General features: G+C 35.3%; 1 protein-coding gene across 1 annotated transcript in view; it reads right to left on the bottom strand.

Annotated features, from left to right (window-relative positions):
• Fut8 (fucosyltransferase 8) overlaps nucleotides 1-18,093 on the bottom strand; it is a 291,305-nt gene that overhangs the window by 140,049 nt on the left and 133,163 nt on the right. The window contains exon 3 of the mRNA XM_010603042.3: nucleotides 7,038-7,449. Coding sequence (XP_010601344.1) covers nucleotides 7,038-7,240 — 203 coding nt within the window. The 5' untranslated portion in view covers nucleotides 7,241-7,449. The remainder of the gene's footprint in view (nucleotides 1-7,037; nucleotides 7,450-18,093) is intronic.

Below are 18,093 nucleotides of genomic sequence, written 5' to 3'. Positions count from 1 at the left end.
AAAGAAATAACAAGAATAAACACATGGAAATTTAATAACACCTTTCTGAACAACCAGTGGGTTACAGATGAAATTGAAGAAGAAATTAGACAGTTTCTACAATTAAATAATACTACCAATATAACATACAAGAACTTAAGAAACATGATGAAAGCAGTCCTACAAGAGAAATTTATAGTGGTGAATTCCCATATCCAAAAAACGGACTGAGATCAAATAATCCAATACTGAACCTGAAACTTCTCGAAAAAGAAATGTAAGTCAAGCCCAAAGCTCAAACAAGGGAGGATATTATAAAGATCAGAATAGAAATGAATACAATGGAGACTAAGAAAATAACACAAAGAATTGATGAATTGAATAGTTGGTTCTGTGAAAGATTAAATAAAATTAGCTGGGCGTCATGGCGCATGCCTGTAATTCCAGCATTGGAGACTAAGGCAGGAGGATCACTATGAGTTTGAGACCAGTCTGGGATACAAAGTGAGTTCCAGGTCACTCTCAATTACATAGTGAGACCCCGTCTCAAAAAACCAAAAATAAATAAATAAATAAAATTCACAAATCCTTAGCCAACTTTATCAAAAAAGTAAAGACTCAAATCCTTGCAAATCAGAATGAAAAGGGTGAAATCACAATGAATCCTGCAAAAATACAGCAGATTGTCAATACCTACACTTCAAGAGCCTGTATTCTAGTAAGATGGAAAACACAGAATAAATGGACAGATTCCTAGATGTGCTTGAATTATGAAAGCTGAATCAAGAAAATACAAAATTCTAAATAACACAACATCAGCCAATGAAATTGAATATGTAATTACAAGCCTACTAACAAGGAGAAGCCCAGGTCCTGATGGATTTTACAAGAAATTTAGAAAAGATCTAATGCCGCTACTCCTCAACTCTTTAATGAAACTGAAAGAGAAACAATATCTCCAAACTTATTCCTAGAAGCAAGGATTACCAAACCATAGAAGGATGTTACCAAAAAAAGAGAACTGCTGGCCAATCTACCTAATGAATACAGATGTAAAAATCCTCAACAAGATACTAACAAACAGAATGCAGCAAATCATCTACAAGATTATATATCATGACCACGTAGGAGTCATCCCAGGGATGTAGGGATGGTTCAACATATGCAGATCAATAAATGTACTATACCATATTAGCAGAACCAAGGACAAAAACCACATGATCATCTCAACAGATGCAGAAAAAGCATTCGATAATGTTCAACACCTATTCATGATAAAAAAAAATTTTTTAAAGGTCCTACAGAAAACTGGAATAGATGGTCTTTATCTCAATCTGATAAAAGCCATCTAACAATAAACCAACAGCCAATATCATACTAACTAAACAAAAACTGAAAGCTTTCGCTTTAACATCAGAAGCAAGACAAGGATGTCCTCTGTCTTATTTATACATTGGGAAACATTAGCCAGAGCAACTAGATAAGAGAAAGAAAAGGAATTAGGATAGGAAAGGAGTAAGTTAAATTACCACTGTAATTGTGGATGACATCATACTCTATATAGAAGTCCCCAAACATTCTACCAAAAGACTTCTAGATTTAATAACCAAATTCAGTAGCGTAGCTAAATACAAAATCTACCCTAAAAACTCAACAGCATTCCTGTACACAAACAAGAAACTCACCAACAGAGAAGTTAGAGGAGTAACATCTTTCACAATGCCCTCCCATGCAATACTTAGTAATCAATCTGAAGAAGTAAAAGAACTTTACATAAAAAACTACAGTACTCTGAAAAAGGAGATCAAAGAAGATAACAGAAAAGGGAAGGATGTCCTTTGTTCCTGGGTAAGCAGAACCAAGAGAGTGAAAATGGCCTTACTTTCCAAATTGTTATACTGATTTAATGCAATCCTGATTAGGAAAAAAAAAAAAGACAGTATCATACTTCACAGATGTAGAGAAGACAATCCTAAAATTCATTTGGAACCAGAAGAGATCTAAAATAGCAAAAGCAATTCTGGGCATCAAAGGCAAGGCAGGGAGCATCGCAATCACTAACTTAAAAATATACTACAAATCTACTGTGATAAAAACAAGATGGTACTGGGGGAAAAAAAAAACTGAGGTTCAGTGAAACAGAATAGAAGATGCAGATACAACTCCAAATACACTCAGCCACCTTGTCTTTGACAAAGCAGCCAAACATCCTAACTGGAAGAAAGACAGCCTGTTTAATAAAGGTTGTGGGGAAAACTGGCTTTCCACATGTCAATGATTAAAACTAGACATCTATCTTTTACCATGTACTGAAACTGAAATGGATCAAAGATCAAAGTACTAAAAAAGAGACACTAAATTTGCTGGGAGATAGAATAGGTAGAACTCTTCAAGATACAGGTGTAGGCAAAGATTTTATGAACAAAATCCTGAACACACAGGAAATATCACAATGAATCAACAACTGGGATCACACCTTCTTAAAAAGCTTTTGTACAGCAAAAGAAACCACCAACAGAGTGAAACCCAAAAAGTAGGAATAAAAATTTTGCCAAGCATTCCTCAGACAGAATATGTAACAGAGAATATATAAAGAACTCAAAAAATCATACCTCCAAATTTTAGATACCCATTCCAAAAATGGGCATCTGAAATGATTAGACACTTCTCAGATGAAGAAGTAGAAATGGCAAGTGCATGTATGAAAAAATATTCAACATCACTGGTCACTGGAGAGATGCAAATTAAAACAACACTGAGATTCACTCCAGTAAGAATGGCTATTATCAAGAAATCAACAGATAACAAATGCTGGCAGGGCTGGGGATAAAGGAAGGCTTCTCCACAGTTGGTAGAAGTATAGACTGGTTCAGTCACTACAGAAATCAGTGTGGAGATTCCTCAAAAAATTAAAACGAGAAGTTCCATTTGACCCAGCTATTCCCCATCTTGGTTTCTTCCTGAAAGAACTAAAAGCATCTTGCCACAGTGATATATGCCTACCCATGTTTACAGCAGCACAGTTTGTAATAGGTAAACACCCCATATGCCCATCAACAGATAAATGGATAAAGAAAATACAGTTTTTTAATACAATGGAGTACTACTTTGCCATAAAGAAGAATAAACTTGAGACATTTCTAGGTAAATGGATGTACCTTGAGACCATACTCTTAAGTGAAATAAATCAGACACATGTTTAAATATCACACCGTTTCTCTGGTGTGAGAAACCAAAAGGATAAATAAAAGCAAAAATGAATAATAGATATTGAGAAATGGGAAGAAAATGTTCAAATGGGAAAGGGATCTGGGGAGATTGAGGGGAAAGGCAGGAAGGGAAAAGAGATTTAAAAAGAGAGAATAGGAGGAGGAAATGGGAACAAAGCTTTTGTAAATGAGGAGGGGAATAAGGTTGAAGGGAGGGGAGGAGAATGGAAAAAAGAAAGAGTCAAGATATATCATGTACAGGTACAAGTTCCCTATGATGAATGTTATCATTAGGCAAATCTAAAATGTACCAACAAAATTTTTAAAATGCCACAAACAGCCCACTGAGGCACACGTGCTGTAGGTCTGCCACTACTGGCCTAGAAAATGTCTGAGGGTAAGGGGGTTTCTAAAAGTGAATGGCAAGCCTTGAATACAGGCAACACCACCGAACAGGGTAGGATCTTGGATGGAATAAAAACAGAAGAAAGAGTAGGCTGGTTGGCACAAGCACTTTCCATTCCTGTCTGGTTCCCAGCAGTGATGAAGTGAGCAGCTTTACTCCACCATGCGCAACCACCTTGAGGCTGCACCTCAGGCCCATAGCAACACAACAGCCAAGCATGCACTGAAACCTCTGACATCATGAGCCAACATAAACCCTTCCTCTTCCATGCTGACTTTCTCAGGTGTTCTGTCACAGTTATGTGAAGCTAATTAAACATGTTAGTTACTGTACTTAATCTAGAGACAACTGAAAATATATGGCAGGATATGCAAACATCATATGAGATGATGAGAAACCTGGGCACCCACAGATTTTGGCATCCATAAAAGTCCTGGCTAATTTTTTGCTGATACTGGGAACTGTATTGTATATATGTAAAGTCCTGCTATACAATGAAAATTTAAATTGTAGGACTAGTGAGCACAATAAAACAAAAAAAGACACGATCCCTATCATGGTGGTTGGCCTTCTGATGGCCCCACTGATTTCTGGTAACCAAGCATTTCGGAAATCCACTCAATAAGCATGAGTGGGACCTGCAATTTGCTCTATCCAATAAAATATTGCAGACATGACAGATTCTAATATCCATAGTTGTGTTACAAAACGTTGACATTTTATGTTGTTAGAAGTTTTTCTCGCTTACTGGCTTTGATGGAGCAAGTTACCACATTGTGAGCTGTCCTAAGGAGCATTCAAAGGGAAAGGAACTAAGGATAGAAAGCTATTAAGGCCTCCATCCAACAAGTCTCAAGGAAGTAAATTCTGTCAGCAACAATGTGACCTTGGAACTGTACTCTTCCTCAACTGAACTTTGAAATGAAACTATAGACCAAAAATTTCTGCACTTTATGAGGAACCCCAAAAGCAAAGATACCAGTCACACTGGACCTGGACTCCTTAATTCACAGAAACTGTGATATACAAAATTTGTATTGTTTTATCTTACTAAATTTGTGGTAATTTGTTGCACAGCAATATATATGACATATACAACTGCTTAACAGGCTAAATATAAGCAATAGGATGCATCTGGTTTTCTATAGTTCTAGGAACCTAAAAATAAATAAATATAAGAATGAATCACTAAAACCAACTCTCTTTTTCTACTCGACAATTTATCCAATGCCTTTCATTAAACATTGCAATTCCTTCCTGATTATAATAGTAATGATCTTAAGTCTACACTGTCTAATTTAGGAAATATAAAAGTCTAGGTGACTCTATTTGCTTTTCAAAATCCAGAGCTAGGAGAGTACAGAGTACCAGAGCTTCTGCCTAGCATATGTGAGACCCGAGTTAGATCCTCAGAACAAAATAAAACAAAACAAACAATCATACTACTACCAGCAGAAATCTAAACAGGTACTATTTTCCAAATATCAAAATTTAATTTACTCTAATTTTCTTTTCTTGGTGGTGACTCCAATATTACGTATGAGAATTATGCGAATGAAGAAGCTCACTGTGACTCCTAATGAGAAAACATGATCTTATCTTCAACATAAGCTTATTTCTACTGAACTACCTTTGTTGAGGGTACAGAGCTTGAACAGGAACACTTTTTTTATAGGACAGATTTCCTGCTGACCCTGTAAACATGGAGAAATTTCTAGAGCCCAGATATCCTAACATGTCAACTGCAAATATATATACTTTGTTATTCCTTATGAGAAGACCATCTAAAGGAGCTCTGGGATATAACCTGATCCAAAAGAGGGTATATCAGAATATGCATTTCAATAGTAAATGTGCATTTTGCTCTTGGGGAATATAGCATGCTATAAATGTCAAGTGGGTCAAGTTGCCTGGTATTGCTGTTCATGTTATTTATTTTCTGCCTGCTTGATCAATCAATTGCTGTAATTGTAAGCAGGATACTGAAGTCCTTAGCTATAATAGTGGATTTATCTATTTCTCCTTGTCTCGTGTATGTGACACTCTGCTGTTAAGTGCACACTTAAGGACTACTATAACCTTAGAACATTTACTCCATTATTATTATTCTGCAATGACAGTACTCTTTACCTCTGATACAGGCTATTGGTATTAACCCCTAAATTATCAATCTCTGATTCTCATAAAGAATGAATATAACTGTATTGAAAGATTATGATCCTCAGTAATATGACATTCAAATTCAAGAAGTTATTGGTCTACTTGTAATCTCTAACCACTCAGTACCTTGCTGGGTAGAACAAATGACACAGATGATGTTCCATTTATTTGTGTAAAACTCTTAAATATCTAGCATTTTTTTTCCAAAGAATAAGGAAACAAAAAATATTATGAAGCAAAAGTTATGGAACTAGACAAAGGCAAAGATTTGAATTCTAAAGAGTAAAATTCAATGGAGTAAGAAAATAGAACGGAAGGACTACAGATATCTTCTCTGTAGCTCAAAGATATGTAACACTGCCAAATACCTTCTTTTTTCATAAAATACTCTTCGCTTTCCACAACATGCCTCTCTTCCATTATTCTTCTCCAGCTATGCTTAAAATTATCTGTACAACAGCATACACTCACTTTCCATTTAGCAATTTTCTCAAAAGGAATAGAACTTTTAACTTTCTCTGTACCACCCTTCCCTTCAGGACTAATTACTACTCCTAACATAAAGATTCTCAAATCTTTATTTCTAGCTTCAACATTTATCTATTCTGAGAGATGGCAAGCACTAAATTCATGATTATCCTCACATGTATAGGAATTAGATGTTGATAACTTTTAAACTCAATTAATTTTGAAAAAAATTATATACTATCTTTCTAAAATTATGTATACTTTTACCATGAAAATAGAAGACTTTGGTCTGCCAAACGACTTATGCCTTCTAACAGATGTATATCACATTTTTATAAGCTAGAAGTAGCAATGATAACTCTCCATTCTGGATCTATTTATTTCACTTAATGAATTTGTTTCTTCATTTGAAGAAGTTACAGTTATAATCAGACTAACTCAGCTTCCTAAAAATTGTTTTTGTTGTAGTTCATATGATAACAAAATTTAACATCTAATTTAAATCATATAAAGTTTGAATTTAATATATCAAATTGTCATAATGCTATATACAATTGTAAAAGAAATGAAGGTACATAAGTTAAATGGTACAGTCTATATTACGATTCATATGCAAAATAAGATTTGTCACTATGGAAGCACTACCCCTATTGAAAAATATAGAGGTACAATTAGTTTTAAAAATATTAAGATATTTAAATTTTTGCAAAGACATCAGTTTATAGAAATTAGCTATTTTTCAACAGATGAATGAAGCCCTAAGCCTAAAAACGAAGTGTAATACTGCATAATTTTTTAAGTTTTTCAGAACCTACCGGAGAGATTCAGCCATTCGTCTCAAGTCTTCATTCTGCTGCTTTAAACGTTCCAGCTTTGCCAGAATCTTAGACAGTTCTCTACTAGAGTGATCAGGGTGGTCATTATCTCGAACCAAGTGACCACCTATATAAAATAGCAAGGTCCCCCAGGCAAAAAGAATGAGCATAATCCAACGCCAGGAACCAGTCCATGGCCGCATTTTCAGATTTTCAACTCACTTTCCTAGCTTCCTGGAGCTCAAAGAATTGAAAACATCGTAACTGTTTCTAGTTAATATACAGATGAAAAAACTTTGGCTGTTTCAACACATGATTCTTCAAAACAATTAGTCTCTCTGGTAGTCCTGTGATGAATCTTTCAAAGAGATCCTTCTGGTGACTGAACAGGAAGCTTCATGGACTCTATGTGCTGCAAAAAGAATAAGAAATGTAAATTATTTAAGATACATAAAATATTGTATACCAAGAATAACGGAGGTAAAGGAAACACATGGGTGTTGACTGACCAATAGGCTGGAAGACAATCTAACTGCCTTATTACAAGTAAAAAGTAAAAGTTTTAAATCTGCATACCACATATATGAGGGCTCTACCAGTGAACAGATTAATCAGCTGTAAGCCTGAAAGTCTTCATCATCACTTTTCCTTCTTACATTACTGTGCAATCTCTCATATGAAGATTAAAATATTCTGTTTTTCAGTAATCAATCAAAAGCAAAATGTACTCAACTATATCATTCAGGCTTATTTATTCATTATATTGAAAAACAAGTTCTCTATGTTAGTGAATTCATTCCCACAAATTCTCAAGTATATCTTACTGCTCAGCTGTCATTTTACCATTTAACTCTGCAGATGAAAAACTCCTCACTTTTAGGAAAAATTCTAAAAATAATATGCATATTAGAGAAGCAAAGATTATCACAGCCATTAACCAGCTGACATCTACTCCAAGTATCACAAGCAAAGGCTCAAATGGGTCAAGCTAGACTAGCCCTGGCTCAAATTTTTTTTAAATAGTAGCAATTACAACATAAGTCTACCACCAGTTAAATCTTTAGATAGTGTGTAATTTTAAACCTCAAATGAATATGCTTTCCCAGGCTTAGTTACAGGATGTCATTTTTCTATCATTACATTTATTACAAACATTATTTTCTCCCTAAAGGATTTGTAGGCAATACTATAAGACCATTTAACAGTACCACAGCTTTGGAAGATAAACCATTATGTATAGAAACAGAATTGACAGAGACAGAGGAAACATCAGAAATAGTTTTTGTATACAAGAATGAATTAGAGGACCAAATGATCATGTACTAAACAGTTATAAAAGATTAAATAGAAAAGTTGAAGGAAAGGGTTCAAAAATCAGAATACAGGGTCATTATTTTTCTACTTCTGAACTTTAATTTCAACTGTTTTTAAAATGATTATTTACAGGAAAAACAACCTATTAAATGAGTGTCCTAGAAACAATACTTCTTTTCCAAGCATCCTATACTATTTACCTTGATGGTACTGGTTTATAATGGCTAAAACACAAAATAAAAAGAACTGCACTCACTGAGAACCATTTGAAAACCAAATAAAAAAGCAATATACAAGCAGGGATGTAGCTCAGTGGTGCTACAAATGTTTACAGAACATAAAGACTGTTACATAAAGTATGTCAGATTTTAATAAAACACCATCAAAAATATTTAAGATATTAACTCACTACATTATACTACATTATATAGCAAAACTGAAATGAGTTTTTTAAAAAAATTACTGGAAGATGTAAACATGGTCATTTTCTTAATTAATAGCTCATTTTAACTCGTTTTGGGAAAAATGTTTTCCAGGATTTCACTGTTCTTAGCTAATATTTAGAAATGAAATCAACAAAACCAAGCCAAGCTGTTGAAGGAATCATCGTCTATGTAGTTTTGCTTAATATAGTTTAAAAGAGCCAGTGTAGAATTTTTTCCCTGTTAACTATAATGAATATCTGCTTATTTACTTACCATGTTTACTGTTATTAGAACCATGTCTGCTAAAACATAAATGCAATTTTTGTTCATTTTTGTCACTGACATAACTCAAGCACTTAAAACAGTAGTTGGCACTTAGTGGGCAATGAATACTTTTGAATAAACTAAAATACTATGAATAAATAAAAAGACTATGTCACACATGACCTACCCAGTATGACATACGTCATGGAGTCTGAGCACATGAGCTCCAACTGCATTTTTACCTCCCTGGGTAAGACAGCACATATGAAAATGGAAAGCAAAAGAAAACCAAGAAAAATGGTTCAAAAATAAAATCATGTATCACTTTAAGATAAATCACTACTGAATTTATTATTGGCAACATATATCTTACAATACAGTTTAGACCAGTTAACGGTTCTAAAAAGTCATAAGACTAGCAGTGTTATGATCTGCCTTTTAACCATGAGAAAGTAATTCTTCATTTGTCTTCTCTGGAAGATGCATTTTCCAAACACAGTGGTGTGACTAAAAACAGCATGAGATATGAAAACTGCTCTACTTATTTGAGTAACTATGGAAAAATTCTTCAAATTTATTAGTACAAATATTTTAATTACATATACATACGCATTATCATGAACTAATATCTGGCCAAAATTTATCTAGCCGTTTACTGGTGTTTTTTCTCATAATAGATCATTTTGTTTCAGGTACCTAAGAATTTATTCCTGTTTGGGATTTACATAATAACCTTCTTCCACAGAATACATTAAAATTTGTCAGGTTTTCTTTGGCAAATTTATTTAATTGGTAATTTTTTTAAAGTTACTAAAATATTTAAGTGAGTCATTTAATATTTCAAAAGGCTGAGTTATTTTTGTTTAATGTCTTTAGAACAATAAATATACTATATGTAATTTTTAAAAGTACATTCCTAAATCTGGATGCTACAGTACAGTATCAGTATTATAAGAAGCTTTAGAAGAGTTGCTATGAGGTTAAAATAAGGTTAATATATATAAAATTTCCATAATGCTTGGCACATTAAGAGTACTCAATAAAAGCTAATCTTTTTTTAATGCTAGCAAGATATGAGAAGCATTTAGTATAACATAGCAGATTATTATGCAGTACACTTACATTACTTTATAGATCCAGTTGTAATTATTTATATAATTAATATAGCAAAGGTTTTGCAGGAAGCTTCTAAAATAGGTGTTAATGATCCCTGCATCTAATATTCACATTCTTGTCCAACCAAACTAAGGTGAGGACTCAGACTTAAGATCATTTGTTATTTTTTGTCCCCAACAAGTTGTACAAACCAGGTCACAGAGTAGTAATTCAAGATGCAATAATACAAAACTGAATCTTAGTTACATTTCTTTATATACAATACTGGTAACACCTCTAATAAATACTATAATAACAAAAAATTTACAGCAAGTAAAAGATTCAAGAAAATCAAATTAGTGATTTTATACTATATCAGAAGTCTAAAACCATTTTATTAATATTTCTTAGACAGTTATACCTGTAACCATGACAAAATAACTGGATTTGCCTTATAAATAAACTAGAAAACCTTAAAAACATATTTTGAGGGGCTGGGGATACAGTTCAGTAGTCTAACGCTAGCATGCATAAGGTTCTGAATTCAATCCCCACCACCAACAAGAGGACAAAAAAAATTTTTTAAACTGTACATTTAGAAAAACTATTTTCAGATATGCAACAATAGTGAGACAAGGTGTCATGCCCAAAAGAAGGTTAACAAAAAAGCTAATCCCTATGATCACTCTAGTCTTCTGCCTAGATGCATTTACTGGACATCAGCACAGAAAGAAATAATTCAGCAAAGCACACTTATCTTCTTAAAATGAGAAGACTGAGACCAAAGTTTAGGTAGTTTAAGGTGAAATTGGCTGTTCAGTATATTGTAGATGAGGTAGCTGCCCAGACAAAGGGCTCAGAAATCGGCATAGGAGATCCTGTGAGTCCTTGGCTGTATACCAAGCTATACATGCATATTAAGTTCTACATGCATAGTAAGATTTCACAAAGCTGGCAACAGAACAATTATGAAGGGGAAAATATATATAGATAGTTGAAAGCTGAACATCTCTCAGAGATTGTGCAAAGTTGGGAGAGCTATGAATCCCAACCAAGTACAATAAAATTGCCACATAGAAAAACTGGATCATTCAGCAAAAAAAAAAAAAAGCCAAGAAATAAAACATCTTTAAAGTCAGAGTTACACAAACAGGGATCAGAAAATGTTTCCAATACCCAGTAAAACAGCAGATATCTCTAGCTATGTCAGTCACATACAGTGTCTGTCACATATTCTTCTTAGATTTTATTTTTAAGTTGTGGACAACATTATTCAGTGTAGCCACTGAATAAAGACATTGTTAAAAGAAGGACTAACAAATTTTAAAAAGATATAAAAGGATTAAGATGATTCAGAAGTGACTCAAAATAATTACCAATAACCATCAAAATAAAATGCAATACTTTTTTAAATGAAATACTTTTACAGAATAATAAGATATTGACAATTAACAATGAAAGTTCATAATGTTCGTTGACTAATCAAAAATTACAAAGAAACAGACGAGAGATCATCCTATGATACAAACCTCCAAGAACCTACTGAAGGCTAAGGATGGAACTAAAACACTAAAAAACATACTCCACTTCTCGAGGATCCACACCAAGAATGAGGCGGTAGCAGTGCATTGCTGCAGGAATTTTATATCTCTGATTCAGTGAATTGTTACAATAACAACAGGAAATCAAACCCAACTCAATTACTGATTAGACTGACAAAGTCGTTGTCCCCCAACTGCAACCCCACATACAGAAGCAGTCTCAAAGAAGAAGCTTGTGAGCATCAACATTCTTCACTTCATTTTTTGTTGCCCTTTACTTACAAAAATTAAAATTTTTAAAACATCATTAAATACATGAAAGAACATATGAAAACAAACCATTATCGAAGACAAAGCAAAGAGCAGAACTAGGCCCATAAAGTCAATCTGATGTTGGAACAATGAGGCATAAGGAAGAACAGGCAGCCCAGTTGCAGAGAACACAGTATGAAGATCAGAAGAAAATAACCCACAGGGAGAGGGACACACTCCCAGGCCACTCCAAGGTTTTCAGGTCTATGGAGAACAGCCATAGGAAAAGGAAAACAAACAATACCAAAAAGATCACAGTTGATATTCTAGATTCCTTCTCAATAGGAGATGGCCATAAAGCCACAGTGAAGAAGAAAAGTGCAAGAAACTGTAGAACAGCTGGTTGAGTACCTGGCTCTGAAAAGGCAGAAAGAGAAGAGGAGGGATGGATTGTAGAGGATGAAGAACCAGGCACAGATTGCAGTGGTCCTGGAGAAGAAAGGCAATATGGACAAGGTATGTATACAACAGATGGCACAAAAGGCCTTCCAAGATAGCTTTACTGAGTTGGGCAAAACAGAAGCTGCAGAAACCAAGAAATGTACAGGAGCTCAATTTGGTTAGTGGGATACTGCTGGTTTTGACAATGAGGAACAAACCAGGTGTGGTGGTACACGCCTATAATTCTAGCACTCAGGAGGTTGAGGTAGGAGGACTGCCACAAGTGTAAAGCCAGCCTGGGCTACACAGTGAGTTCAAGGCCAGCCTGAACTATATAGTGAGACCCTGTCACACCCCCCCAAAACAAAAAACAAAAATGAGGAACAAAATCTGAAATTCCTTAAACTTAGAGGTAGCTTTGAGAATCTCTCGTTCATGCAACCATCACTCCCCACCCAAACACAACTAGAGAACCAACATGGCCATTAGCAAGAAGTCAGGAGGAACCATGAAGAATTTGCAGCAGAACTACAACCTGGCCATGAGCTGAAGTCCAGCTGGGGCTGTCTTTGACTTCTCTCCCACCCCAACATGGAATCTTCCATAGCAATATGAATGGTCCCATGTCTGTCCAGTTGGAAGCATAAAGTCATCTACTGTCTTGGACTTCAAACAGCCAAATTGCTTTTCCTCTTCAGTTTTACAGATGGAAGCCACCTGACACTCATATCCAATCAAACACTTGTGAAGATTACAGAACACTCTAGATAGGCTTGGATGAACCACGATGAACTCATGTGTGGGGAGCCAAATAAATATGCTCATGGCTAAAACCCACTTTCTGTGTTATAACTTCTATTCTTGTTTGGTGACATCAGTATATAAGTAACAGTAGCTAACAGCTAACATTTGTTGAGGATTTAGCATGGGCTGGGCACCTATCACCTTTTCATTAATGCATTTAAATGTTATAGTTATGAAATATGCAATATTTTTATCCCCATCTTAAAGATAAGGCAACTGAGATTCAGGAATAAAGTAATGAAATTGCCCAGGGTTACCCCCAGAAATGTTTTAAAGGATCTCATGAAAATATGGGTAGTAGACCGGGAGCCACCATCGCTCAGGCACCAGGAGGGCTACTTCAGCCCTGATCCACCGCGGGAAGGATAGCCACGCCTTCCCCCACCGGGAGCCGCCATCCTTCCAGCACCAGGAAGGTAGCTGCCTGGGCGCCCCAAACCCCTCCCCCAACCACGCACACTCTCAGACCTCCTGATTGAGCCAGTCTTTGGACCCACTCTGCAGAGGCAGAGGTGGTCATCAAGGGTATTTTTCTAAATTCCCAACGTTGAATATCTTTAAAGAAAGGGTGTGGGAAACCTGTAGTAGAACGGTGTGGAGTTCAACCATCCAGAAGGTTGGGGAACTCAATCTGGGCCTTGCAACCCGAGGTCAGTCTGCATCATGGAGTTCAGCCATCAGCTAACTGAGATCGGGGGTCTTCAGTCCTAGCAGTGTCTGAGCCCCCATCCTAAATGGTAAATATACTATATTGAAAAGTTTGTTCACTGCAGACATGTTTTGGACTGCTTCTTCATTTCAATTTAATTCAAATGGTTTAAGGGTGATAGACTAGTGACTACCACAGGTGGTCAGTCTCCAAGTTGTGATGATCATACTGTGTTACAGGTTGGGATAAAGGATTGTGGTTGATTTGATGAGCTGTTTTCTCTGATGTTATGAAGATGAGAATGTCTGTGGGTCGTTAGAGACCCAGAAGCTAGGGTGCAACTATATCAGGAAGATTTGGGTGATAAACCAGAGATTAAACCAAGGACAGCCCAACAACAAAAATAAAAATGAGAAAACACTTAAGCAAGACACAAAGACAGACTTCCAGTTCACCAATGGTAAACAGTAGGACAAATGAGGAAGAAAAGGCTGATAGTGAACCACCAGGACATCCTGAACTCAAAGCAAAGGAAGCAACAAAACAGATCAAACAGGCTCTAGAAAAATTCAAAACAAAAATAATTTGCTAGATAACCATAGAGATGGTGAGCAAAATGAAAGACGTGATTCAAGACTCTAGAACAGAAACTGACAAAAAAATAGATGAGCTCTGCATCATGATAGAAGCCATGAAGGCCCAGCATAAGAAAGAAATGGAAACAATAAACACCAACATAGGAAAGAAATGGAATCCATAAAACAGATTCAAACAGGTATCCAGGAGATTAAACACTCCATTGAAAGTGTATGCAACAGAATAAAAGAATGCGAAGATAGAATCTCAGATATAGAAGATAAGATGGCAGTCAGTGACCATGAAAAGAGAGGTCTCTTAAAAACAATAGGGGATCATGAGAAATCGATCCAGCAACTCCTAGATGATGCAAAGAAGAATAACATAAGACTGATAGGAATCCATAAAGTAGCAGGAGAAAATACAAATGACTTTAAAAAGCTGTTCGCCGAATTAATGACAGAAAACTTCCCAAACAGTGGGGAAGAATTTGACATTCTGATAAGTGAGACATATAGGACCCCAACTAGCTACAATCAAAAAAAATCTACACCTAGACATATAATAATCAGGATCCCAGAAACCCAACAGAAGAACAAAATAATACTACAAGCAGTAAGAGAAAAGAAACAAATCACATGCAAAGGAAAGCCCATCAGAATCACAGCAGACTTTTCAACACAAACCCTTAGAGCAAGGAGAGCCTGGAGTGAGATATTTCAAGTACTAAAAGAGAACAACCTCCAACCTAGACTGATGTATCCTGCAAAACTCTCTTTCAAAATGCATGGGGAAATAAGATACTTCCAAGACACAGAACACCTGAGAAACTACACGAATACCAAACCAGCACTACAAGGAATTCTAAACAATATCCTAGAAAAAGACAATGAAGGTAACAACACCATGAGGCCCAACAGAGCAAATCAAATAGGCAAGGCAAGAAACTAAAAGGAGAAGGTGAAAAAGTAAAAAGAGTCAACAAAAGGCCATAACAGGACAATAATAAGTCAGTACACATCATTTATAACCATCAATGTCAATGGCCTCAACTCACCAATCAAGAGAAATAGACTGGCAGAATGGAATAAGAAGCAAAATCCAACAATATGTTGTATACAAGAAACACACCTATTGCAAAAAGAATCCCATAGACTGAAAGTGAAAGGATGGAAAACAATTATCCATGTGACAGGAGCCAGAAAAAAGGCAGGGGTAGCAATCTTATTTGCAGACAAATTTCAAACCAAAACTGATTCTAGTAATATAGATGTATTAGGACAGTACTGTATCATACCTCTGTGAATGTAAAATATCTTGTACCTGCTTTATGATACGTAGTAGTGACCGTGCTTTATCAGAACTATTTTTAATGATGTTACTCTAGAATGTTCTCTCCAGATGATGATTAAGATGCTAATAAAAAAATGGTACCAGGTACCCCAACAGCAACAGAAAAAAAAGAAAATATGGGTAGCATATACACAAGTAGATGAGGGATTCAGCACTGAAGAAATGATAAATAAACATAAAACTAAAACATCAGAGAACCTTCAATAGTATTATCAGAAGATGTAACAGAGGTGAGAACAAATCAGTAAGACTGAGGAGAAATCAATAGATATTACGCAAAATGAAACCCAAACAGGAAAAAAAGACTGAAAAACACAATAGGGAATTCAAAAGTGTGGATAATATCAAATGATTTAACATGTGTAACTGGATCACAAAGGTAAGACGAGAAAATGATACAGAAAATATTTTTTGAAAACATTGTGTAAAAAATGTTGAGTTTTTCAATGTAAATAAATGATAACAAACCACAGAGGAAAGAAATATAGAGAAACGAAAAAGTACAAGAACTGCTAAAAAAGTGGGACAGAGAAAATCTTGCTGTTAATTAGAAAAAAAAATTACAAAGAAAGAAACAGAACACATTTCATGTCAAAATTCATGCTGGTCAGAAGACAATGGAAAAGCATTCTCTACAATACTCAGGGGAAAAATGTTGACTCAGAATTCTGTTCCCAGTGAAAACATCTTACAAAAATTAGGGTCAAAATCCAGATTTTTTTTTTCCAGAAAAAAGGACTAAAGAACATTTTGTGGCAACAAAACTATATTACAAAAAAAAGTAAATTATTTCAGGAAGTATGACACCAGACAGAATATGGATCTATGCAAAGACATAAAGAGCATCAGGAATGATAAAATTTTAAAAAGCACAACCATTTTCTCTTAACTTAATCAAGTTAAAGAGTAGATGTCTAACTAAAACATGAGAATATATCACTGGATTTATCACACACATAAAAGCAAAATATATGACCACATACACATACGCACAAATGACATTGTTAGGGTTTGGGTCTAGATGTCTCTCCAAAGCCTCATGCAGTCATAAGTAAGGCTTTTTCAGGGATGGCTGGATTTAGAGTGGGTGATGCTGGAATTAAGGATGTGTGATTACTAAATCAGTACATTGACTGGTTTGGTACTGCCCTTAATCCTTATAACCTGGATACAATATAAGGTACAGAAATAGGTTTCTCCTAGCTTAGTTGCTTTTGCTATCTTCTGCCTGCCATGAACTTCTCACGATGTCCCTCTGCCAAGCCACCCTGCCTTGGAGCCAGCCAATTATGCACTGAAACTTCTACAAACCCTGAGCTAAATAAACTTTCCCCAAGCTGGGCGTGGTGGCGCACACCTGCAATCCCAGCACTTGGGAGGCTGAGGCAGGAGGATCACTATGAGTTCAAGACCAGCCTGGACTACTATATAGTGAATTCCAGGCAAATCTCAACTACATAGTGAGACCCTGTCTCAAAAACCAAAAATAAATAAATTAATGTTTCCCTTTTTAACTTTGTGTGTTGGATATTTCGTTTCAGCAACAAGAGAAAATCAACTAACACAGACAGGATGTAGGAAATGAAACTGCATAGCAGTGAACCTCCTACTACAGAGGAGCTGTTATTTGAAGGTAGACCCACATATAAAGATATGTACTCTATGACCTAGAAGTACACTGCTTCAATAGGCACTAGCCATATGCAACCATTTAAACAAGAATTAAAATTAAACCTTATTTTTTCAGTCACATTAGCCACATTTCAGTTGCTCAGTAACCACCAGTGTCCATGGCTGTTTTCCATAAGATCTTTTCTAACATGAGACAGTATTCCTCTAGAGAAACATTTAAAAAAAAGAAAAAGAAAAGGTATAACAAAAAAAAGCCAATAGTGGAGATAAAATGGAATAAAAACTGAAAAGATAACTCACAACAGAAAAATAAAGATGGATAAACATTAAGATATGTGATAGACATCAACGAGTGCTATGGGATTTCTTGAAATCAGGAAAAGTTCTCTGTACTTGGCATATCATTTATGACATATAAATTTCATTTCCTTTAAAATATGCAGCATTTTATTCTTTTTTAACTATTTTTATTTTTTGGCAGTATTGAACCCAAGAGCTCCCACACGCTAGCATGCATGAGAATAGCTACGATTATACAGTGGACCCTTGACTTATGAACTTAATTCTTTCTCAAGGGCTGATTTTAATTCACATTGGCCAATTGAAGGCTTAGGCTCCTCTACACAGCCTTCAAAGTCTCTCTCATACATACATATATATATAATATATATATATAATATATATTATATATACACATATATTATATATAT

This window comes from Fukomys damarensis, unplaced genomic scaffold (assembly GCF_012274545.1).
Source record: "Fukomys damarensis isolate Sample0158 unplaced genomic scaffold, DMR_v1.0_HiC HiC_scaffold_21, whole genome shotgun sequence".
Lineage (NCBI taxonomy): Eukaryota > Metazoa > Chordata > Mammalia > Rodentia > Bathyergidae > Fukomys > Fukomys damarensis.
This window is presented reverse-complemented; position numbering and strand designations above follow the sequence as displayed.